We start from the raw sequence: 25,990 nt of genomic DNA, 5'->3' as shown, positions 1-25,990 counted from the left end.
TGATTTGTATTTATGAATGTAAAGGAGTGTTGTTTTTGAATAGAATTGTTTAATTGACATGATGTTAAGTTTGTTGAAGATTTCATCAGTGCCTAATTCTTATAGGGACTTTCAGAATATCGAAGTTATATGCTTGTAATAAAAAGTTGCCCACTCATTTCTGAACAAATTTACTAAATGAAAATGCAAATAAAAATTGAACAAAAAGAATAGAGTTGTTTAATTGACACGATGTTAAGTTTTTTGAAGATTTCATCAGTGCTAATTCTTACCGCTACATTCAGACTAATTCTCATTATGAATGAGATTCAGACTGGATTAATCAAAATAGTTATACAGACATCGTTTTAAGGTCTACACACTCAAAATATTGTTTTGAATTATTCTACTTTTAATATAAAAATAAACAAAGATTTGATCTTAATGTGCTGTTTTTGTTAGTTGAGTTGTGTTTATGGTTCAAGTATATGTAATTTTTTTTTCAGTTTGTTTTTTTTTTATTACTTCTCTTTTCGTTGACCTGATCCAGTGTTTTGTATTTGTTTGTTATTGTGTTTTAAATACTATCGGAATAATATTATACAATTTTGATCGTAAATAGTGACGTGTCCTTAGTCGTATTCACTGTGGGTATTAATATGTTATGTAAGTAAGTTTTGATTGTTCAACTGCAGTTAAAAGTGGAACTAATCTTTTTTTTATAATTCGGTGATATAAGATAAGCTTTATTTAAACTAAATAAACTAATATACTTAAAACTATTAGTAAATTAGATTTAAAAAATTTCCTCTACCCCTCCATAAAACTTCTACAATGTTCTCACCGAAAGCGTTTGACATTGTCAAATTAGTGAGTTTTTAGCGGTTTCAAAAATTATTTCTGATACTGGTGAGACCTACTGAACGTCATACTACAAACCTACATACGTTAGCATAAATTTAATATGTGTAGCTTTATTCAAATTCTTCACGGTAAAACTTTCATTTTTCCCAGGTATTTCTCTCTCGAGTAATATCTGAGTAGATATTCACAGCGATAGTTCACAGCGCCATTATGCAAACAAATATTGTTCGGTTTATTGCAACAGGTGTTCGAAGGAACTCCCAGTCAGTCCTAGTCTCTGAACATCACCTTGTGTTGCACTTCAACTCATCACAATGGCCTCTATCGGTGTTATCCAATCGAAGCAAAACACAACACTGTTTTGTTTATACGACCTCCTTTTATACAGCACGATTTTAACCACGTTTTACAGAATTTGTCTAACTTTAATAGACTTTTCATCAGCTTATCTTTAACGCATAACTGTTTAAAAGATAGCAAATAATTTTCAGAGTTACTCTATTTTGTATACAAACATTTAAAAAATGTATATTCCTTGCTTTCACCCTTCAACGGTGGTTTAGATTTTGGATTCATAATATAGTTTAAAAAATCAAAAGTTGGAGATTGCCCTGAAAAAACTTTCAGCACCTAAAATATGGTTGTAAGTTTGAATTTTGACTTCAGTTATAAATATTTATATTTAAACCATTTTATATTAATTTATCACGTCATGCTCTCACACAAAATGGTGCCTTTCAGGTATTTATTTATATTTCATCTGTGAACATGAATTTTTCATTCATACACGAAGTAAAATGATTACCACGTTTTTTGTTATCAAGATACTGTTCAAAATGTGACTGCATGACCATTTCCTAGTAAAATATTAGTCATTCAGAATATATCTGGACACGTGTACACGCAGGTGGCCTTATCCGAATAAATATAATGGACGAGATGCGAAAATATAATTATTTTTAAGAACACGTGTTCCGACTTCCCCATAAAGGGGAACGACTGCGCGGCCTTTTTCATACTAAACTTAAATCTGTGTTCCTACGTGCAATTATGATGAAATATATTTTTATAAAATTTAAATTATACAAAAGCATTTTCACGCGCATGAATTCAAATTACAAAGTTACAACTAAGACCAAATAAAATATTTTTCATTATAATAAAACAGTAGGTAGTGTAAGGTTATTTTTTAACAATTACAATTAACTCACAAAAAATGCCTCTAAAAAGATGCCTCTAAAATCATGCCAAATTAAATTATTTTAGGGCCTACATTTCATAATTTATAACACAAATAAAAAAGTAGCATATATCCGTACTAGATATTCGCTATGATTGAGAAAATAATTTTTCAGTTTGGTTAAGTATTTTGTCCTAAAATCTATATTTAAGTTTTGTATCGAAATTTCCTCCGACACGTTCCTCTTAATGATAGTTTGTTATGAAATTTATCAATTCATTCTTTGTAAGCCTCCAGTCCCGTTTTTAACAGGAAAACGAATAATTTTACCAGATTTTTAATCAAATTAACATTATATCATAGTTTTCTCCGTGTCCGCACTCAATATATTTCAATTAATATTTTTTCCTTTAATTTATCTGAAATTTTAATTACTTTATATCTTTGACCCTGAGGTGATATATCACAAAGAGGGCGCTATAAAAATAGTATTATTATTAGCTTATGTCATGTATATTTATAAATATTGATTACACAACGATTTCTAAAATGATTGATTACATTGATTGGAATATTCGAGCTATGTCTATGTCATCCAGATTCTCTAGAAAGTGCAGCGTATATCATTAATACGCAATAAGCATTCACAGTTTATTGGCAGCAGATAATTTATCAATATAATGTTATTCATATTAGAGGCATTCCTGCGCTCACGATCGTTGCAAAATATCTTTAGGTGTTGCGTCTGGAATTCTCAATTAACAATGCAAACCATCTTCTCCGATATCTACTCGCGTTATGTATGGAGCGTAATGACTGTCAAACGGTAAAAGGGAATTACTTTTGTGAAATCCACATTTCAAAATACAAAATACAAAATTACCTGGGGTCAATGGAAATATGGTGTTCTGAATTAGAAGGATGTTAAGAGGATAAGAAAATATGGAAGGTTCAGAAGTATTAGATAAATGATCTTGCCATTATCTTCTATAATCTATAATAATAATCGTCCATTATTATTCCTTTAACAGCAAGGCCGAAGTGAACCGTCAAATCCCGAGATTTTTTTTTTTTTTTACAGTGAATACCTCACAAGAGTCCCAACTGCTCCCGTCTGGAGCCAGTGAGACTATGGCATCCCCAATTGGGGGATGTTGTGAGGCTGAAGGTAAGTGGGGAAGAGAAAGAGGAAGGTGGGGAAGTAACTGGCTATTCAGATCTAGTCACTAAACACGGCTTAAGCCATTTGGAGCAACGTTTCAATTCTGAATGGTGGTCTTACACCAGGGCGATACTGGTAGTATCTTCCACTCTGGAACGTGCCGCAAATATACTATATATTATTTTAATTAATTAATTGTGAAATAACACAAATTAATCAAATAAAATTTATTTGCGCACGCCGGGTTCGAACCCGCGACCTTCGGAATGGCAGTCCAATGCGTTACCACTGGACTATGCCGGCCGTCATAGTCGGAAGGGAAAAATTATACTATTATAAAAAAGGAAAGGGATTGGCGGAAGGGAAAAATTATACTATTATACTCACGAATTTTTAGAACATTTAATATTGCACAATCGGGTCAATGTTATTTTATTCCATATCCAGCGTAGTAAATATATATTTTTGTTCTCATCTTCGGGATATAAATATGTATATTTCTTCTCTCTTTCTTATATATATAACACAGAAAAAAATAGCATAGAAAATAATATTCACTGCAACGCTGCTCTTCGAAATTTAATTTCCTTAAACATGGAATTGTAAATTTTTCACAATATTTAAAATAAATAAGTGCTGGATTATTTATTACTTTATTTCAAAAATATATTTACACCGTTAAGAATTAATGTTTCGACCCACTAAATAATTTAAAATATATTTTGAAAAACTAAATGTTGGTGTCATTTCTCTTCAAATGCGCAGTCGATGTATTGTTATGTAACGTGATCGCATTAGTTGCTCTTGTATTTGACAAGTTGACTTTTACAAACTTAACACAATACAAGACAAGTTCATAGACCTTTCTCGCACAAGCTAAGTGAAGGCACGTAAACCTTCGTAGGAAATAATGCGTGATAAAAAGTATACTGGTCGGTAACGGTGAACAAACGTTAAGAGAACTTAGTCTTTCATCTGGGAAATCTAGTTTTTTAAAGTCATGATGGCTTACAAATATTTTATATATGTAGGTATATAAAATAGTTGGTAAAAGTTAAAAAGTGGAAGATGCAAACATCACTCTGACCAGAGAAAACAATTCCAAAACAACTGAAAAGAACTCCATTTTAAAAAGTTCGGAAATCTCTTTTTGTGTTTTACAGCAGTGTTATCTAACTAGATCACAAGAGACGAACAATAATATAATAGGTTAATAATTAATTTTCCTCTTCCTTTGTGTATGTATATGTATATATATATATATATATATATATATATATATATATATATATATATATATATATATATATATATATATATAAAATAAATATTATTCACCAAACGCAGTAAGAACCGTGGCTCCCGTATTAGGCACAAAAGCTTTCTTTTCTGATTCACACGCACTTAATTTTTTTTTTAAATATACATGTACAACTTAATATACCTTATTTTTGTATTCCATTAATCTTTTTTTTTAAATATATAATCAGAGTGTCTGTGATGGAGGGGCGGGCAAAATGATGGCTTTGTTTTTATACAAATCTACAGTTTTATTCATTAGCGATTAGTACATTTTGCACACTTGACATTCAAAATAAGATTAAAATTACTGTATACATCTTGCCTATAGCTCGGGCAACGCCGGGGACTTCAAATAGTATATATTATGCTACTGCATATATTATAAGCACCAAAAAGAACATCGTGTACAACAATTTCTCAAAATACAAGAACCTATCTAGACTATCAACAGTACCAAACTAAATGGGTAATTACTGAAAGGGTATAGAGGTTGCAAGGACCCAAAGGCGGTGTATTCCTCTTGCGGTAGTTTTTTTCGCAGTAATATCGAATTTGAGTTTTCCCCGGGCTGCATCTCCCATTGCAACTCCCCCCCCCTTCACTCCCCATGAAAGAGATGGTAAACAGAGCACAAAAATAAATTTGTACTTTATTAATCCGTAATTGTACTCATTGTGTAACGTGTGGTTACACGCTAGACTATAGTTAGTGAATTGCTGAATTTAAAAAGTAGATTGGATGCAAAAAAGTTATTTTATTTATTATGGCATTCGATGTGTAGAAGTGGGTTCCGAATGACCAGTTTGCCTGTCGTCTGTCCGAGAGTTACTAAATCACTGACGATGTTTCATAAATCTCTTCATTAAAAATCTAGTAAAATCAACGATGGAATTTATTTGTGGCTAAAAAATATTTCCTGATCGAAGAGTAAGGTAAGTCGGTATGTAAATTAGTTTTACCGGTCTCTATACGATCTGTGATAGTAATATGACTTGAGCTTAACCTCATTATATAGTTTTCTTCTCTTTTTTGAGGATCGTGATCCCCACTCCAATTTCCATGGTGGACAAGGTTCCTCCACTCCTCGCGGTTCTGCGCTGTATGGAGAGCCAAGGACACCCTAGTACCGGACGCCAGTGATATTTGGTCACTCTAACGCATTGGTGACCTTCCTATGTTTCTTGTGTCAAACGATTTGCCAGTGACTACGAGTTTCTCTAAGTTGGAGTCCTCAGTTTGGCAAACAACGTGCCCAAAGTATCTTAAAATACACTCTAGGCAGTTAGTTGGAAGCCAACACAGAGAAAAATTATCCTTTAAAAATAAGATAGCATGCAAATTTTCTAAATATAAGTCATTCATAATATATCGAGAACAGGTGTTCTTTTACTAATAAATATCTTGACTAAATGTGACAATATCAGTTTGTCAATATCAATATCAGAATTTGTATGAACACGTGTTCGTCGTAATCATAAAACACTCGCTTTTAACTGATAATTTGTTAGAATTCTGACAATTCATTCGTTAAAGACCTGCGGTCCTGTTTTTAACATGAAAACGAATAACCAGATTTTGATAAATTAATAGTATTTTATATCAGTAAGTTTTCGACGTGTATTGTGGATGTGGAGCTCTTCCAGAATGGACACATTTAGGCACCTGGCTGTCCTGGATTCCCGACCATTTTATTCCAGCACCACATTTCGAAGGCGTCTATCAGTTTTTCCATGTTTCTACACTGTATAGAAATAATAAATAAAACAGTAAAAAATAAATGTTTAATCTGTCTAAATTTCACTACAGTACGTACGGTGGAGGGAAGGGTCAGAAGAATTAGATTCGAACCACTCGACATCTATTTATTGGAAACAGGGTATGTGACTGCAAAGTAGCCACAAGTATTTCGAACACAACGGTCACCAAACCGACATTTTGAAATGCTGTGTTCGCTGGTAAAGTGGAAAATAAGAGAAATGCCGTCTGCTGAACTGGTAACCGAACTACCTATCGCCCGGTGTTTAACCCCTTGTCCCTATACTGTTTTCTTATCTCCTTTTCAGATTCGCCTTACTCTAAATCGTAGTTTTTTTGGTTCCTCTAAGAATATCCTTACTTTTCTTTTTTTGAGTAAATCCTTGATTGCGTCTTTACACCTGATGTTTCAGGAGACAATTCAAGTAAACAAGTTTTTCTAATTCTCATGATGCTGAGACACAGGTACTGTAATCCACCGATTTGTGTATTCACTTTTCTCTTGGCCAATCTTTGTGGTTTCCATGGATATTTTTTCTAATTTAATTGCGTCCCTAAGCCTGGTCCACAGTATGCGGTCGTGCACCGAATCCGGTACACCGCATTGTGTTGTGTTTAAACTTTCACCGGAGCAAAATCAGCTGCCTTTTGCCGCCTGCCACTGTGAAGTGTAGATGGGAAGCAGTTAATGGTTAGTGGCTATCATAATGAAGAGACAGTAAAGGATTTCACAACACCTGACGTAACACCCTTTGTTTCTTTAAAAGGCGACACAAAAGTGGAACATATTTAAATGATTTATTTCATCATCCATCTTCAAAATCGGACGGATATTTTCATTGTGAAACTTCCTTTGTTACAAATTAAATTTATATCTACAAAGAATATGATTTTTTGCGGTGAAGTAGGTACCCACCTCGCGGCCTTCTTAAAGTGTCTGATTTCTAGTTTTTAAGGTCGTTCATGAAGAAATAAACTTAATAATATATTAAAAGATTTGAATCAGCAATCATCATATTGCCACTTCTCATTACCGTTTCTAAACGCAGATCTTACCTAATTAGTTGAGACTCCCTCAGAAAAAGAGTAGATATTTCTTCAAGAGGCATTATTTGCATCCCGACATGGAACTCAATTCGTCGAGACAGAGGTAGAGCCGGGTAATTTTGGCAAATGGTTTTAACTAAGTAAGTTGGTACTGAGAACTGTGTACGGAAGTTGCAGACAGGGTACACATAAACAAATGTGGAAATTCACCCCTTTGGCTCTCTGAATCTATCTATTTATGTAAAGAAGAGTGTCTGTGGCGGACGGAAAACGAGCGGGTGCAGTGGCGTGGATTTGGTTTTTATAAAAATCTACGGTTTTTTAATGAAATTTTGGGCACTTGACCTTCAAAACAAGAGGAAGCTCACTGTCCACTTTGATTTAGATTTTTTTTTGAGAAAAGCCCGGTCAACGCCGGAGACTTCAGCTAGTCCACTATAAAAGGATAGGTAAATATCGAATATTGTAAAAGAGTATACACCAAACTGACATCGTTTTCGTGGAAAAAAATACCTAGCGCTTGTCACGAGAAGCCATGGAGCCCTCTCAAAGTTAAATATTTTGCCCCCCTGACTTCATAATATTATTATTATGGGGACATAGATCTCCAGGGCATTTGTGGCATTCGGTACATGCGACTATTTTTTTTTAACATTAACTCGGCCATATTCAATCCTTGCTTAGTGGTTAGCCCTTAGCAACACGCCAACAGCCAAGGTTTATGACAAATTTATTCATTTTTCGATGGAAATTCTCTCAGAGGCATCAGTTTTCTTTCAAAGAAAATGTGTCAGAATGACAAATCTTTAATATAAAACTATACCTAATCAAATTAATTCTACTTTATTAAAGGTAGATAATGTCCCATTATTATTTTTCATGTATTCCTATAAAGAGAGTGACGTTACAGGTTCGACACAAAGCTGGGCATAGCGATATTACACTAACGGCTTCAGCTATTTTAATGTTATTAACTTCTCAAAAAAAAACATGCTTTCTATTGACCGAAAGTTTCTTATGTAAGAAGTAATTAAGTTCTAACATGAGATAAATATCTTTGCTCAACGAATCATCAATCAATGATTTTATTTTATCCGAGTTCTAAAGCCAAATAACAATGCAGCCGTAGTCAAAGGTCGATTTCTTACAGCGAATGGCCAGCAACATAATGTGATTAAATATCTCTTATTGTGGCTAAGATCCTAAATCATTAGAGCAAACTGTTCCGAATTTCTTATATATTTTTTAACGGTTTCGTAATAGTTTTAACCACTGTGGCAGTTCTGATAGATTGCATTACCTGCTTAGTTAGTCGATCATTATACCATTTTGGTATTATTTATTAATTCATAGGTTTAAATTTGTTAAATATTATTTAATTGAATTGAATTATAAAAATATGTGAGGTATAAAATTAGTTTACTATCGAAAAGTCAAAGGTCGTATGTGGTGGTGCGCAAATCTTTCGTTCGCAATTGTGCGGGGGTTGAATGCGGTGGTGCGGTAAAGTGCGATAAAGACTAAGACAAACAAAACGAATTGAATTTTGCCTTAGTGTTTGCAAGAGGAAAATGAGTAGGAAAGGCCAAAGACTTACCCTGGTCTCGTTCTCCTTAGCCGCTGGTTTCTTTTCACTTATCAGCTTGCAATTCCCTTTTAACATTCGCTCACTTAACACAAAACAAAAAACAGTGACATTCACTGCGGCGGGTAAAACGTTTCACTGGACGATGTGTGCTCCGAAAACAGTCACAGCCGAGTTCAACATATGCGGGTTTCAAGATGACACGAATGTTCGCGGTCCAATGCAATGATAACAATACTCCTTGTCTTTGGCTCGGATCAAGGAAAGGGGACAAGGGGCAAAGGGGGGTGAAGGGTACACATTTAAGGCTATTCAATTTTAAAACCTCACGCGCAACTAGTATGTATATTTTTTTAGAAGAGTTGTAAAATTCATTGTTACTAACTTACATATGGGTATTTTACTTACTAATGATATCTTATATATTCTGTAATTTTTTTGATGAAATAAATAAATTACAATTTAAAAAATAAAAATAAATGATCTCAGGTAAACTGAGTTAACCCCTCAGGTCTTTGGCATATTGACCGTTTTATTCCTTAAAAACGCTGTCGATGGTCGGAGAATTTGTTTGTATTTCCGTTTTGCTATTGCAAATCCAAATAAATTTAGTATTTCTGAACGTATCCAAAAACTAAAAACTGTAGACATATGCTTTCAAATTTTATTATAAGAAACAGCAAATAATTTTCGATAGATTAAAATTTTGATTGCAAACATAAAAAGTTTTAAAAATGGCAACCTTACCTATTTTCGTCTTAAGACTGAACTAAAATTATCGATAATAAAAAAATAAAAAAATTTTGTATAAATATTATTGTCAGTTCACTTTTTTGTCGTTTCGTAAATTATTCTCAAATTAATATCGGAACCTTTGGTATCGCAGAGGTGTATATTTTAATTATTTTGTGGTTAACTTCTAGATTTGATTATAAAGCGTGATGTTTTCTTTTTCTAACACCACTTCAATCATATTTCTCGCCATGGAAGTAAGGGAGATAATAACGATTTATATTAGACCATATAAGTTGTTCTCAAAAGCGAACAAAGTGACACCTAGGATATTAGCTGTTTGTTTCCAAGCCGAACAAATTAGCCCGAGGAGTTAACGAGCATAAAATTGGTTCAATTACTAATGAATGAATTATAGTATTTAGTGCTGCCAGTAACATAGTGTAAAAGAAATCTGTGTAAAACCACAAATTAAATTATTCTTCCTTTAAACTATTGTCGGTCATTGCCACAGTTACTTAAAAAAACTGGAATCTCACATGAAAGTATCTGATTTTTTCTAATCGACTTGTTTTTAAAGTACACATAAAAAGTTGAACTATTCAATTATACTATCGACACTCGATACGTAAAAAAAATCTAAAGTTACTTTCGAACGAGCAAAAAAGTCTCCGTTTATAAAAATAAATATTTTGAATGGTCATTAGAATGATAACAGGAAACATCTACGCTTGTTTAGATATTATAGAAAAAATGAGAACACATGAAATGCGATGTGGGCGAGTTTCGTGATCCAAAAGTTTGGGAGATTATCCCTTATCAAATTCTTGACTGTGTTTCATTTGCATTATGAATTTTTAAGTTTAAGAGAGACAGAGCACATGCTAAATGGGATAGAACCAAAAGGTACAGGTAAGTCAGTGGCATAATTTGTTTCCATTAAAATCTACATGAAAGGCATTTCTAGTGTGCATTATCTATCCAGTGTTTGATATTGTCATAAACTTGACGGGCAGAGAATAACATAAACATTACCCGATAACAGTATTCCGACTTTCCATTTTTCCGTTTTATGGCGCATATATACACTTGCGAGCCAAATTACCAATCATGGGAAAGGAACAAACTATCTTTTCTTTTCCATAATGTGTGGTTCGGCTCGTAAGTGTATACGCGCCATAACACCATACATAATAATACCATTGGCGTGGTAAAAATTTTTCGAATTCTCACTTTTAAAAATAAGCGGGCGGGACACATCCCAGTTTCAGAAAACATAAAAGATTTTATTTTTATTTATTTATTTATCTATCAATATAGGTAAAGGTTTTTACTTGTATTTATCGATATCTGTCTCACTAGGGTACACCTGTGTCGAGACAGACGTATACATTGAATTATTATAAGTAATTATTAGTCGCCTGTAATATCAATTCAAATTTTTATTTGAGATATTTGCAATTTGTATTGATATTACAGGCGACTAATTATTACTTATAATAATTTATTATCTTTTGTGCTAGGCGTAAAAACCTTGTCTTATAAACATTAGTTTATCATTAAAAAATAATAAAATATTGAGTTTGCATTAAATAATTGTTTTTATTAGTTCCGAAGCATCAGATTTTTTTTATATAGACCAGACAGTTTTTTGATGAAAAAATAAATTTTAACGAAATATTTATAAAATCGTAAAAATATTTATTTACGCCCATGATACTGTTAACATTTTATGAAATATGTCAATGGAAGTAAGTTACAAATTTTAACATAGATCACAATTTTTTGTACGTAAATATTTCGAATGCTTGCATTTAGCTTTATTACAAATTTCTTAAAGCGTAGTTACCTACCTATATTAAATATATAATAATATATTGTTATAAGAATTTAGTTGCAAGAAGGCTATAATAATAATGATAAAAATTATGGTTAGCAATACTATTCTTCTGTATGTGTTCTATATACTCGTAATTTTAAATGAAAATTTTATTTTTGATTACTGCTCCACTGAATTATTATGTACCCACATATCATCATATGTTTGTAAAAGTCAGTATTCTGAGAACCGATCATATCCTGAAAAATGTTTCCAATTTTTTCAGTAGAAAAGACAGAATTCACATTTTCTTTAAATGATTATCTTAAAGTTAAGGCACGTTACTGCTTTAGTTTTAGCTGTGTTGCCCCCATATGCAATGAAACTTGCAAGCATTTATTGTTCAATTTTATTAGTTTCAAAAGTTTATTGCCTCCTGTCTTCATTTTATGTCCTGCGAGGCTTTTTAAATGGAGTGGGGTGTGTGGGTGATACAGTACAGCGATGTATACGTAGGTACTTTATATATAATAGTATCTAGTAAGTTTCAAAAGGATCGAGTTGTCTTTTATGGTATACCATGGTCTTTGGATTTATTAGGTAGGTACTTGACTAAAATAATAGCAAATTACTCATCAGAAAATCACTTTTTTACTATAAAAAAATAAGCTGGACATACTGTACACTGACACCTCTGGTCTGGAGCCCAAGGTACTTAAAAAACCACTTGATTCTTCAGAAACGGGCATTCCGTTTGACAGATTCCCATATCTAAACACACGGATTGCAATCTTTAAAGCACCGGAGTCTGGTGGGAATGCTGTCTTTGTTCTACCGGATTTCAATGTAAGATGCTCCGAGGAACTAGCGTCATTGATCCCTTCGTCACCGGCGCTTAGTGGGGAATGACGCCAAACGCGCGCCCAACTTTTAGGAGAGATGAAATTTGTCAAATTAGAACGGGTCGTTTCTTCGACTCGTTCTTGAGTTCAACAACTCGGCTATGGAACGATATACCGACGTTACCTCCCTCCTACAACATGGGCCTTTGCAATACCAACGTTCACACTTCTCTCTCCCCAAAAAGACTCTCCACACATCATTCCGAAAGACGACATAGATCCCGAGGAAAAATATTTACCTAGAGGTCTCATGTGTGGAGTTAATGTAAAAGAAGTATAGGTGTTTTCATGTGCGAGATAATATTTTAACCAGAATTTTAGAAGACATTCTTAAAAAAATTTATGTTCTCGCATTTGTTAAATTTTCCACACAATTGTATTACGTTATTTTCGGAGAAAATCATTTTTGAACTTTGCATTGAAGTCAGTTATCAGACATTACGAGCCAGTGAGACTATGGCATCCCCAATTGAAGTATATTGTGAGGCTGAAGGTAGTGCGAAAGAGAACGAGATGGAGAAGACGAAGGTGGGGGAGTACCTGGCTATTCAGATCTGGTCACCAAACACGGCCAAAGCCATTTCAAGCAATGTTTCAATTCTGAATGGTGGTCTTACGTGCGTGCCGCAAATATACTATATATTGTGAAGTAACACAAATTAATCAAATAAAAATTACTTTAAAGCTTGCTAGTCTAGAGCCCTACCCCTAGACTACGGAGGCCGTCGGATGTTAATCAGATTTTCACAAAACACGGAAGATGGCGTTATACAAATCATCCAATTATATCAATCATTTATGTTCAAGACGATTCATGAGTGCGATTGCAAAAAGTGTGTACCAGTACTGATTTATACGGCCTTCTTCCTTGCTTACGAGTATGCTTTATAATTTGTCTTGTACTTACCGGTATAGAATCCGGTGTTGGAGCTTGGATTAGGGATGGACCATGAGTAATACAATGTTATTATAAACAGCCTTGTGTTTGGCTGTAAGTTACACATATTGTGTTACACATACAAGTGTGCGGAATAAATTAAGGGTCCCGTGGGTGAGAGCTCCGTCGTAACGATATTTCTTGTATTGAGACAGACAAAAATGGATCGTCTCTGGAGTTTGGAGTCACGGCCACGACGAGGAAACAAATGACCGGAATCTGTATCGTGTTCGACTGCGGACAAGTACCTAATTGAAATCTAGCCGATTCGCTGTTATATCGCCGACGATCGGCATACTTTGTTGTCCAAATAGAACTATGAGGAAATATTAAAATAGTTACATTATTTCAAACTATTCACATTTTTGTAACCTTAGAGGATATGCAAAAATAGTATCATTTCATTCATTCAGTCTGAATTTGGTTACATAATAAATCGAGTATATATACTATAAAAGCTCTACATCTATTCTCCTGTACAATCATTAGACGGTTCGTAGATTAATATAACTTATTATCCTTTACTTTTCAGTAAAACTATATACCAACACGCGATGTGAGCGGGTTTGTCGTGTGTTTTGGAAACTCCCCGATTTGTGTTTTTGCTAATCTTGACTGCAGAAGTGTAGTATGTCTCGTACATTGAAAATAACTTCCGGCTACATTTTTGAATGAATGTGTGTTTAAAATCATCTTTGAAATACGTATGGCATGCCTAATAAATATTAAAGCTGATTTCCTTTTGCCAAATTATTTTGCTGCATAGAAGGCAAAACACATACTTTCACAAAAAGGGGGGTCATTTCCTCTTGCTTATGACAGTCGATAAAATATTTAATTCGGTAGCTTTCTAGCGGAGAATCATCGTATTCTCACAATCAGAAAAAAACTTTATAAAAAAAAATAATTCCTGCTGAAAATTAATTTAAAAAACATATTGGTTAAAAGAAGTGGATTTATTTATGATAGAATAATATTCATGTATGTTTCCACTAATCATGGCATAATCATGCACTCAACATTCCTCTCCCGTTTGTCCTTTCTCCCTCTCTCTCTCTCTCTCTCTCTACTACACGTTTATTTTCTGAAGAGGAATTCTCTGTCTTCTTCTTCTAACGACTCTTCACCCCGCAAGGGTGTTTCAGCCAGTGCCATGTTGAGAGATATTCTTACGCCGTCTCGGACACTCATAGCGTTCTTCCATTGAAATGTTAATTGTCTTTTTTAATTATTCCTCTTAAGTTCGCAAATAGAAGTACGCTTTACGCGACTAGCCGAGGTCCAGCGGATAACCGGTTGGTTGTGACGTAACGTCGCCAGTCGCGTCCCAGCCTCCTTCGCCAGATGGAATGTGACACAACCTTAAGACTTGCAATGGTCCGGTCGCTCCGACTTCAAATTTTCGGCCGGTATCTGAAAGATGGTCAGAGAAAATATATAACAAAAATATTAAAAAGTATACAACAAAGTATTATTGACTGTATTATATATCTAAAAACCGTTAATTAATTGTTACCAATTCTATTTTGTTCCTACTTAATTAAATTATAGTAGCCTTACTAATAAAAAAATATTTCAAAACAGTTAAACGGTGCTTTTGTTACACATTGTACAAAGGCTGTACAAATTTCCATGTCTAATATGTCTCTAACTGCGCCGCGAAAGAACTGGCAACATTGAATTTTGTGCAGACTGGCGCATTTTCTCGGCAAATGACAGTTTTGGTTTGTGATTTGTGACATTTGGTTCAAATCATGTTTTTGATAAAAAAAAAATCTATTCCAATGACCAATTCACTATTATATTAGTATTTGTAATATTCACTATTATTTGCGTTATTTTTCTTCAATTTTAAGCCATAAATAATGGAAAAATCAAGATTATCCCGAATATTTTGTTTGTTGAAATTGACATTTACCGCGTGTATTTAACAAAATTTCCATGAAAGTGACGTTTTTTAATAACTTAAATGCCTTATGCATGTGTAGGTAAATACAAATTTAAAAAGAAACAATGTTTATGTTGTGCGAAAATGTATAAAAAAAAATTTTTTTTTGGTTATTCTCTGGGAACAGTTATTATAATTTCTAATTGTTTGAATGAGATAAGAAGTGATATGACAGCTTTCTCGCAAACTCGTTAAATAAAAATACTGTGTTTTTAAAATTTTTTTATTCTTTAAAATTATTCGACGTTTTTATTAAAAATATTTGTGATTAGCATTTTTTCAACTTATTTCACGTTTGAAATTAAAATATTTCACTTTTTTAATATGTAAGTGAATTTCATATTCTGAAAGGTAATTTTATATAGTTTCTCAAAAGGTTAAAAATAACGACGAAAAAATTCTATGAAAAATGATTATTTATTTAAGTTTATACAATAGACAAACAACTCTCTTTGTCTGGAAAAGCAATGTGTGTATATTTCCATCACTATTTTTTGTCAGTTTTCAGTAAAGTTTATCCATTGAATGAAATTTTCACCACGTTTTTTAATAAGGCTATTAGAGTTAATACGATTTTACTTTTAATTCAGCCTAGCAATGTGCCATCTGACACACAACTGGGTTCACTTCGAAATTATGTGATTTTATTGAATTTTAAATGGAATTACTTCGCCCCGATCGGAAAGAAAAAAGTGTGAAAAAAATTCCATTCAAATTGCCTACAGAGAAAGTTTTGGCTCGAAGCAAAGTTTGACTTGCAGTAATGTCCTAAGGGTTTCATTTCATTTGCTATTTTTATCTTCAATTTTTCAAACCCCAGCGAGTTGTAATTGAATGATGGTGACCCGACGATGTTTATTATTCAGTTTATTTTGCAAATATGGACTGACAGTCGTAAATTTAGCGTCTTTCCATACTATAATAAAACTGAGAGTTTTATATTCTCATGAACGTCTCTCAGAAGCTGGGCATACTGTACAGTGTACAGGGCCGGCAGATACTCGAATAGTACACAAAATACATGAAAAAACCCTTGACTCCGTGCAGAATCATGCAGTCCGTTTGATAGATTTCCCTTACTTAACAAACGGATTGCAATCCTCAGAGCACAGGCGTTATGAATTATAGTCATTGACATGAGGTCGGCTCGCTTCTACGATTCGTTCTTGAGTTCAACAGCTCGATTGTGGAACGATTTGCCGGCCTCTGTGTTTCCTCCCTCCTTCACTTGGTGTCCTCAAATAAACCCTCCACACAGCATCTCCAAAGATGACACAGGTCTTCTGTGTGGAGTTAATGTGTCTCTTCATTGATTTAAGATAATTATCATAATATAAAATAATTATTACGTGTGTGGGATTTGGCCTGTTTTTGCGCGCACATTCTTCATCTTGTATCGCTCGCTTCAGATTTTAGTGGCCTTTCTCCAAATCAGGTTTATACATTTAACAGCTTCAGAATCAAATGCCAACATCGAAAAGCACTCACGGGTCCAAAGTCAACACACCACTGCGACATTAAATATTATTAAGTCACCGAATATCTCGAACCGAACCTTCGATTAGCATAATTTGATCACAACATGTTACGAGATTTTGGCAGGAGTTGTAGGCAGAACGCTGAGCTAACTAGAAGGAAGGCTTATTTGAATATTAATCTATTAAATGTCAATACTGGGTCCCCAAGTATTGCCAACTTTACTATTGGGTTTCTTAAAATGTAATTAGAAATCATTATAAATAATTTAGAAATCTTCTAGTGAGGCGGGTTACTTTTATGTTTGTAATTATGATTATGTTATTCTAATAAACGCCCGGGTTGCCGGCAATAAAAAAAATAAAAATAAATTCATGGCATTGATTTATTTCGAAAAATAAATCATTTCATGCGTTTTGTAAATATTAAAAGTATTCAATAATAATACATTTCGATGATAAATTGAAACAATTTAAATTTTTTTCCCTTTTGTAGTTAGGTTTAAAATTGTTTTAAGTATTTCTTTTATGTGTATAAAATATTGTTATGTAATAAACAAAAAATGTTTATGTTTCAAAAAAGTTCTACTGTGTAATTATTATAACGCGTGATAGCTGTTTCGCTTTCTGAAGCCATTATCACACTGAAAAACGGACAAAACTTTTTACAAAAAAATAAATAAATGAAGTTCTACAAATTAATCCTGATAACAATAAAAAAATAAATACGGTTGAGCTAATTTAAAATTGGTTCAATATTTCATAATGGTTAAATTCCACCATGAATTAATATTTTTTAACATTTTGCACGAAACGATCGATTTATTAAAAATCTGTAATAAAAATATAACTTTCGATCGAAAGTTCGTTATTTAGTTAATAGTCTTCCGAGAGGCAGAATCAACGAAGTAATAAGGGTTTATTTAATCTTGAAAGAATACATAATAACATTTGATGATTTGTAAAGCTCCGTTGTGACAAATCGCCACAAGGGCGTTGTACATTTTTTTAGTTCTAGGCTCTATCTAATTTTATTATTTACAAACAGATTCAGAAAACATACTTATTGTTTACAAACAGATACAGAAAAACATACTTACCTCGCTGGTCACTTCAGTTAAACTATAATATCCCTTCTGATATTAGTAGCTATAACATTCTAATTGCCCAAGCATTTAATATGATATTAATGTGAACTTGCTATATGATTTTGTACCAGCGTAATTATTGATTCAACTTGACTTGTTTTTATTTTAATTTTACGAATTTCGTCGAACCATTTCTTTGAAACAAAAATTATCTGCAGGTAAGATTATTTCGCCTTAGGCTAGGAATGACTCACATTTCCCGTCATATTATCTAATAAAAAGTCTTGTGTACAATGCACATTTGTGTTATAACTAGTTATTTGTACGAGACATTCGTCACTGTTCTGAGAACTTTCGAGCATTCTAGGCTGTTTTTGTGGAAAATATCGAAACGTGACCATACTGTTCTCTTTGACTGAACGCTTAAAAGAAAAGAAATAAAGTGCTCCGGTTAAAACTGACTTCAAAATGGGAAAGAAAGAAAACTGAAAAAATTAGAACATGATATAAAAAGAATTGAAAAAGTATTCTTAAAGAAATGCTCTTGACAGTAACCTGATTTAATCCAATTCCATTATACTGAAGTTTTATCAACATTTAAACCTGCACTTGATACCATTGGAGCTAGTCTAGTGAACTAGTCTAGCTATATTTGTTCAACAGATCCCAGGAATTAGATACTACAATGTCATAATTATCGGCGTTACGACATTTGATGATCCTTGACCGTCTCTGGTAGACACCCCAACCCCTGTTAATAATTCTGCCCTGTTAGTGTTTCCGTTAACTTTTGTACATACAAAATTCAGTGTTAGCCTCTCAACATCGTCCTACCGCCCATGTTTAAATCACGATTTTTTTCCATCCTGCGCGCTTATTGAACGGGTTAGTTACTTGGAAAGCCTTTCCATCGTTATCAAGTCGTTTCCCTGTTTGTTCTTCCAAGTATTCTTCAGACACTTCACACATATTTTTAGATATTATTGTCCACATTCCTTAAATCTGCGGTAACGGCAGAGGGAAATGTTATGTCGTATTTTTTAACGGAACAAATAATGGCAGTTTGGATGTTTTGAATAACGTGTTATACAGGGTGTCCGGGGATAAAGTGCACAAACTTCGGGAGGTGATTCTACATGACGGTAGAAGTAAGAAAGAAATATGACTTTTTTCAAAATTCCATTGATTTTTTTCTGTGCAAATATATTTTTCCGTAGAAGATTTTTTTCAATACCAAAAATTCACCTTTTTGACCTGAAATCTAAATTGTTGAGTTTAGTTTAGTTTAAAAAAAATATTTAGTCCATTGACACAAAACAAACTGCACAATAAATTGCTAGATATGGAACACTCTCAGAGAGAAATATTGCTGTTAAACAGAATCAATTCGGATACCGACATTTTTGGCATCAATGAACCTGCCTTTAAAAGACAAGCTCTGTTACTACTAGTACAGTTGATATACTTACTATTTATATTTTTACAAATAAATGTTTTAGAAATACCAAAGAAAATAGAATATAAACGATTATCTTTGAAAATCATACTAAAATGAACAATTTTGTAATGCTTTTAAAATAATGTATTGAATTGAATTAATTAATTTGAATTCTGCAACGGCCTCCAAGCTCATGTGTTGCTTATAAATTTGTTCAATTCGAATTCTGCCGCCAAGCTCATGTGTTACTTATGTATTTGTTCAATTCGAATTCTGCCACGGCCTCCAAGATCATGTGTTACTTATGTATTTGGTATGGTCGACCATGTTCTGTCTTTCTTGAGTAATAATTATTGTAATTTCTACAATTTTGTTTGTTTGTTCCCCAGGGTCTGGAACAGGCGGTGGACTTCTCCCCAGTGGTGACAGCCACCTGCAAAGCGGGTTTTATGACCATCCGCATCAACTTCAACCAGTCTTTCAGCGGGATCGCCCAAGCCAGAGATTACAGGTAAAACTAGCATACATATATATTTATTACATCTACAATTTACATCAAAATATGTGTATATTAGATAGACATCTTAACTGCTTGCGAAGATCGGGAAAGATGTTTTAAGGCGATGCAATGCGAATTACTGCAAAATCATACAAAATCATGCGATTATGGTTTGAAAATTTGATCGCTTCGAAATATTATAGACGCTATAGATATATATATATATATGTATACATATATAGAAATAATTTTGGATAAATGGAAGTTACGCATTCTACGAATTAAGCCGTCGCTGTATGCGTTTTACAGTGTTTTTTGATAATCCTAAATGATTATATAATTTTTGTATTTTAGACTAATTTTACCAGTATGCGTTTAAGGGCGTAACTGGGAGTTAACAGATTTCGTGCGCGCTTTTGTTAAGTCTCTTATAAGTATTTTATATCCCTCATAAAATGCCAGGCCCCTCCTGATTTCAAAATAATGTTTGACCTGTGGATTGCATTACGAGTTCTAAAGCATTAACTCGTGAATCAATTTGAAGAATCATAATTTCATTTATTATTATTACAAATCAAAACCAAATACGATTCCACTCGATATGTTTATTTACACAAGTAACATAATACATTTTTCGCATTCCGAAGGCAATCATCAAGTTTGAAAACGAAAGCAACAAATTGTGATTTGTAATAATTAGAATGAAATAACATTGTTTTTAATAACCGGTTTAGGTTCATCCTGATTCATAAGGGTTATACAAAAACATATTAAATCAATAACAGACTAACAGTGTAAGATAGAAGAGGGAGAGGGAAATGAGTTTGGTCAATAATACAAAAATAAAACTATACTGACTCTAATGCTGCGTGTACATTTGAATTTGAATTATGGAAAGGAACGAATCAACCGCAAGCGGCGTTTCGCGCCATTTGCTGTTGTTTCGTTCCATTCCCATAATTCGATGGTTGGCTCGCGTTTCGACTCTTAAATATTATATTCGTGCCATAATAGTGACTATAATTTGGGATGACGGCTTGCATTTGAACTCCTGGGAGAATGCTGCTTTTAATTCAACATCCAAACTTCCCTGTAAAAATATATGCCTACTTGCCATATAATAAGTAAAGATGTAATACTACTCTTTACTACTTCTGAATCTGTTTGAAAATAATGCAATTAATTAGAGCCTAGCAACTCTTAAAAAATTTCACCCTTGAGGTGATTTTTCGCAAAAACGACGCTTTAAAAATTATCCCATTTTTTGGGTTTTTGATACACAGTATATCTAAGACTTTATTTCACCAATACACATATATTCCGATTACGCTAGGGGGTAAGTAATTCGTGGAGGTTCATTAGGGTTTCGATTTGAAATTATCACTCAATAAATACTTACTTAATTCGTTGCTCATCACACATCGTCAACTTATATTAGTGCTATCGGGCATAATTACTTTTTATTCTTGGAAATGACCTGCGCTCATGGCTGTCATTATCTCCCATTATAACTGATTATAACGGCGTCGAAGTGATTTAGAAAGATGGAAAAGTATCACTGATTTTATTTGAGATAGGTTGATTTTTAACGAAATATGTTAATAAGTTCATCAGATTTTTTATAGACCTATGGAAATTTTTCTAAACATAACATCGTTTAATATATCGTTGCCGGAGAGGCAATAGGGCGTAAGCGATAATTTAGTAAAAAAATAGTTAAACATACAGTTTTGACCAGACAAAATTCCTAACATAACTATTATTCCGACTCTTAACGTGGCCCGTCTCAAGTATTTGATTCACTTGGTCGTGCCATGTCTTCCTCGGGCGTCCCCGACTTCTGCTACCATTCAAATTTGCATCGTACATTCTCCTTACACTCCTTTCTTCGTTCATTCGCTCTACATGCCCAAACCATCTAAGAGGCCCTTTCTTGATTTTATTCATTATGCTTACATCAACCTTGCACTCTTTACGGATTTCCACATTTCTCACACGATCATACATGGTTTTATCACACGTACGCCTCATGGATCTCATTTCTACAGCATTCAGTCTACTTTCATCCTTTTTATGCCAGTTCCATGCCTCACTTCCGTACATCAGGGTAGGTACCAGCACTCCATTGTGGACTGCTACCTTTGCTTCTTTGAACATTTTTTTGCTAGCGCCAACTGCTTTCAGTCCTCCATTAATGGAGTTACTTGCATTTACCCTTCTTTCAATATCTCTGTCAGCCTTCCCATCTCTCGTTAACATACTCCCTAATTACACAAACTCATCCACCTGCTCCAATTATTCCTCATTCACAACTATATTCCTAACATACTGTATGGTTAACAATTTTTTTTACTAAATTATGCATTTTTACCTTTCTGGCGTCGATATAGTGTTATATTTTCGGGGTATTACGCCGTGTTGCGCTACCTCCTGTAGTCAACGTTTCGAGCTCAATTATAGTGTCCATAATCAGGTCAGATTTGATGTGTGACACGGCATAATACCCCAACAATAAATCACTATAATACCTTTGGCCGTAAAAATCTCAAATCATCGTTGATGATACTTTAATAATATTAAGTGTGAAGTATTCAAACGGAAATGGTAGTAAATTTAAAAATTAACGCGAAATTTTAAATAAAACCTTAGTAGGCACATAAAATAGAGATTTATCTAGATTATTTCACCAAACCTGTTTTTTTTAATAGTAGGCATGCACTTTAAGTTTTTAGATACAAAATCTTTTCCAGAGAATATTACCGAGCCAATTGAAAAAGTGTTATTATAACGCGGTTCATTAATAGCGTCGAAACCGCTATTTACCTTCTGTAATTAATGTTCTTTTTTCTAATTATAATTATTTACGGAATGAACGTAATCCAGTTATATGGCGCTATCACTATTTTTTTAACTCCTCAGGCCTCAGATATATTCTGCCAGTTTTTTTTTTTTTTTTTCTATAAAATAAATAAAAAACAATATATTTTTTAAATAAAATCAAAATAAATGGATTCTTTCTGAACGTTATCGGAACCCCCTTGATTATCTTTCATTTTCATTGCTTCGCAAAAGGCAAAAAACAGTCGCTTCAGCAGCTTACAAAACCTACATTTCTACAATAGAATCCGGTATACAGCATAATGTTAAAAAAATATGTTCCTACGTCAATTCTCAAAGAAAATCTCCTGCCATCCCTGATCATATGAATTACGGTGAAAAAACTGCTAATGACAGTATAGGAGTAGCCAACTTATTTTCTGAGTATTTTGGATCTGTATTTTCGAATGCTCAACCTGCACATACAAGCAATGCCAGTCTTTGCTCTAATTCAAATAGCATAATCAACTCAATCGAGATCAATGAAGACATCACATTCAAATACCTTAAGTCCATTGATATCAAAAAGGGGCCAGGGGATGATCAACTTCCAGGGATCTTCATAAATTATTGTAGTAAACAATTGACACCCCCCATTTTTGTTATTTTCAAACTATCGCTATCTGAAGGAACATTTCCCGACAAGTGGAAAACAGCCTTGATTACCCCAATATATAAAAATGGCAGTAAAAATGATGTCTCGAACTATCGACCTATATCCAAATTACCAATACTAAGTAAAGTATTGGAAAAAATTGTTTACGATCAATTATATTCTACTATTATTTAAGAGTGAGGTCACCCTCACTCTTAAATAATCAACACGGCTTCATGAAAAATCGCTCCAAAACTTTTCAAACCTTGCATTATTTACAAATTTTCTTCATGCTCAAATGGATATGCGATGCCAGGTAGATGCCATTTATACGGATTATTCTAAAGCATTTGACCGTGTTAATCATTATATTCTTTTACAAAAGTTATTAGGTCCAGGAATTCACGGTGACCTCTATAGATGGATCGCATCATACGTCAATAATCGACACCAAATTACGGTTGTCAATGGTTTTGCATCTTGCTTAGCGGAAATCGTCTCAGGTGTGCCCCAGGGGTCGCATCTTGGACCACTCTTATTTAATATTTATATAAATGACATTTACGTTTGCTTTAAAAATAGTTACTTTGTTTTATACGCGGATGACATGAAAATTTATAAAGCTATACAGTGTTTATCCGATTGTATGGAATTGCAAAGCGATCTTGATAATTTGTGCATATATTGTGAATCAAATTTATTGTCCTTAAACATATCTAAGTGTCACTCGATTACATTTACTAGAAATAAAAAAAAAAATAAAAAAAATCCATACAACTTGAATAACAAACCTTTACAACCTATGTCTACGTGTAAAGATCTAGGTGTTTACTTAGATAGCAAATTAATTTTTGACAAGCACATTGAACACATTATTTCAAAATCCTACAGAATGCTAGGTTTCTTATTAAGAATATCCAAAGTTTTCAAAAGTGCTAAGACTCTGAAAATGTTGTTTTGTTCATTGGTCAGAAGTCCACTGGAGTATGCTTCCTCAATATAAGGTATACATAGATATAGTAGAAAGTATACAGAATAAATTTTCGAAACATTTATTCAAGAAGTACAACAATACTACAAATAATATGATAACTTTACAAAAAAGACGCACATTGTCAGACCTGTTGTTTCTACATAATCTGCTAAATAATAAAATAGATAGTCCCGAATTGCTATCCGTCATTGGTTTAAATGTTCCAACGAGGCGTACCAGGCACACTACACTATTTCATATTGAAGCCAACAATACCAATGCAGCAAACAATTCAGTTATTACTCGCGCAATCACAACATACACCCATTACGAAAAATTACTACATTTAGACATCTTTCATGATTCCTTTCTAACATACAAAACTAACTTATTAAATTTCTTAGCATGACATATTTCAAAAATATTTTCAAATCGTTTTTCAAAACTACTATTTATTAACAGTCAATTACAATTCGTGAGCTTATTTTAATTCTTGTTTTCAATTCATTTATTATTTTTATTATTATCCACACACTTCCTTCCTTTTATAACAATCTCAGGCGAAATTACGTAATGTTATTTTATGGACATACGTAATAGGTACTACAACTATGTAAAGTGTCAGCTACACTACTCGCTTCGACGCTTCGACGAAGTCCTCGACGAAGTTAGCCAAAGTTCGAAGTGCGTGCCCACACACTCGTGCAACTTCGCGAGTAATGCTTCGAGTCCTTTGACTCGGGCGCATTTACCGACAACACTCGGAAGTCGGGCGAAGCGAAGCGAAGTTGCCCGAAGCGAAGTGAAGTTCGTGCCCACACTATCGTATTCGGTCAACTTCGATCAACTTCGCGATTAGTGTAGCTGGGCTATTATAACTAAAAATATCTAATTGTATCTAATTGTACTGTATATGTCCTAACAAATAAATAAAAAGAAATAAAGACATTTTTTTTAAATATACATTTTGTCTGCAAAAAAAAAAATATGGCTCACTTTACGTTTTTTGTAACTAAAATTAGTCATGACAAAAAAATATGATAAAAAAACACTTATTCTATTAAAAACGTCATAGTATCCTCACCTTTTGTCGTTTCAATTAAAAAAAATATAGTATAAAGTGTTATAAGTTTTATTTAAATTGCTGTTGGTACCTTTGGTTTCATAAAGGTGCACAATTCAATTCTTCTATTTAACTTATATTTGAATATAAAGCATGGTGTTCTTTCTTTCTAACACCGTTTAGATCATATTTCTCACTACAATAGTAAGGAAATTACAAACGATTTCTGTGAGACCATTTGAGTTGTTCCCAAAAGCGAACAAATAAACCCAAAGGGTTAATATTAGGACTCTAGAGACTTGGAATCATTAGTTCGTTCTAATCAAGCCTTTATAATTAAACTCGCATGTGAGAATAAGGAAATAGTAAGTATTAATCTGGTTTGTGTAAAAACTAACCCCGGTATTGTAGTTATACGGTACAGCAAAGGTTTCCATGTTTTTTCCTTGTCTATGGCATTTCCAGGGACAGCCCAGGAAGCGGGAGATTTACTATGTGGTTTCCAGGCACGTATCGATCCACAGGCCGTTTTGCAATTTCCTGTGTAGCATCTTATCTTTTCCGATCCGTGTCTATGCCTGTATTTGAACTGAATGGAAACTGTTCTTCTAATATCAGTGAAGTTACTTGAATGTATGTAATATTTATATATAATACTAATATTAATAATAAACTCCTTTTGTGTGCCGTGAAAGGATATTCAATAACTGATTACTTACAATGTCTGCAGTATGATTAACGAAAACTGGTATTTACATAATAATGTCATA

The 25,990-nt window shown here is 33.4% G+C and overlaps 1 protein-coding gene across 1 annotated transcript in view; it reads left to right on the top strand.

Annotated features, from left to right (window-relative positions):
* Positions 1–25,990, top strand: part of LOC149427035 (uncharacterized) — an 83,570-nt gene that overhangs the window by 30,739 nt on the left and 26,841 nt on the right. Inside the window, exon 2 of the mRNA XM_089639661.1 lies at positions 19,603–19,724. Coding sequence (XP_089495787.1) covers positions 19,603–19,724 — 122 coding nt within the window. The remainder of the gene's footprint in view (positions 1–19,602; positions 19,725–25,990) is intronic.

This window comes from Hesperophylax consimilis, chromosome 1, assembly GCF_061612785.1.
Source record: "Hesperophylax consimilis isolate HC1 chromosome 1, BYU_Hcon_1.0, whole genome shotgun sequence".
NCBI classification, from domain to species: domain Eukaryota; kingdom Metazoa; phylum Arthropoda; class Insecta; order Trichoptera; family Limnephilidae; genus Hesperophylax; species Hesperophylax consimilis.
This window is presented reverse-complemented; position numbering and strand designations above follow the sequence as displayed.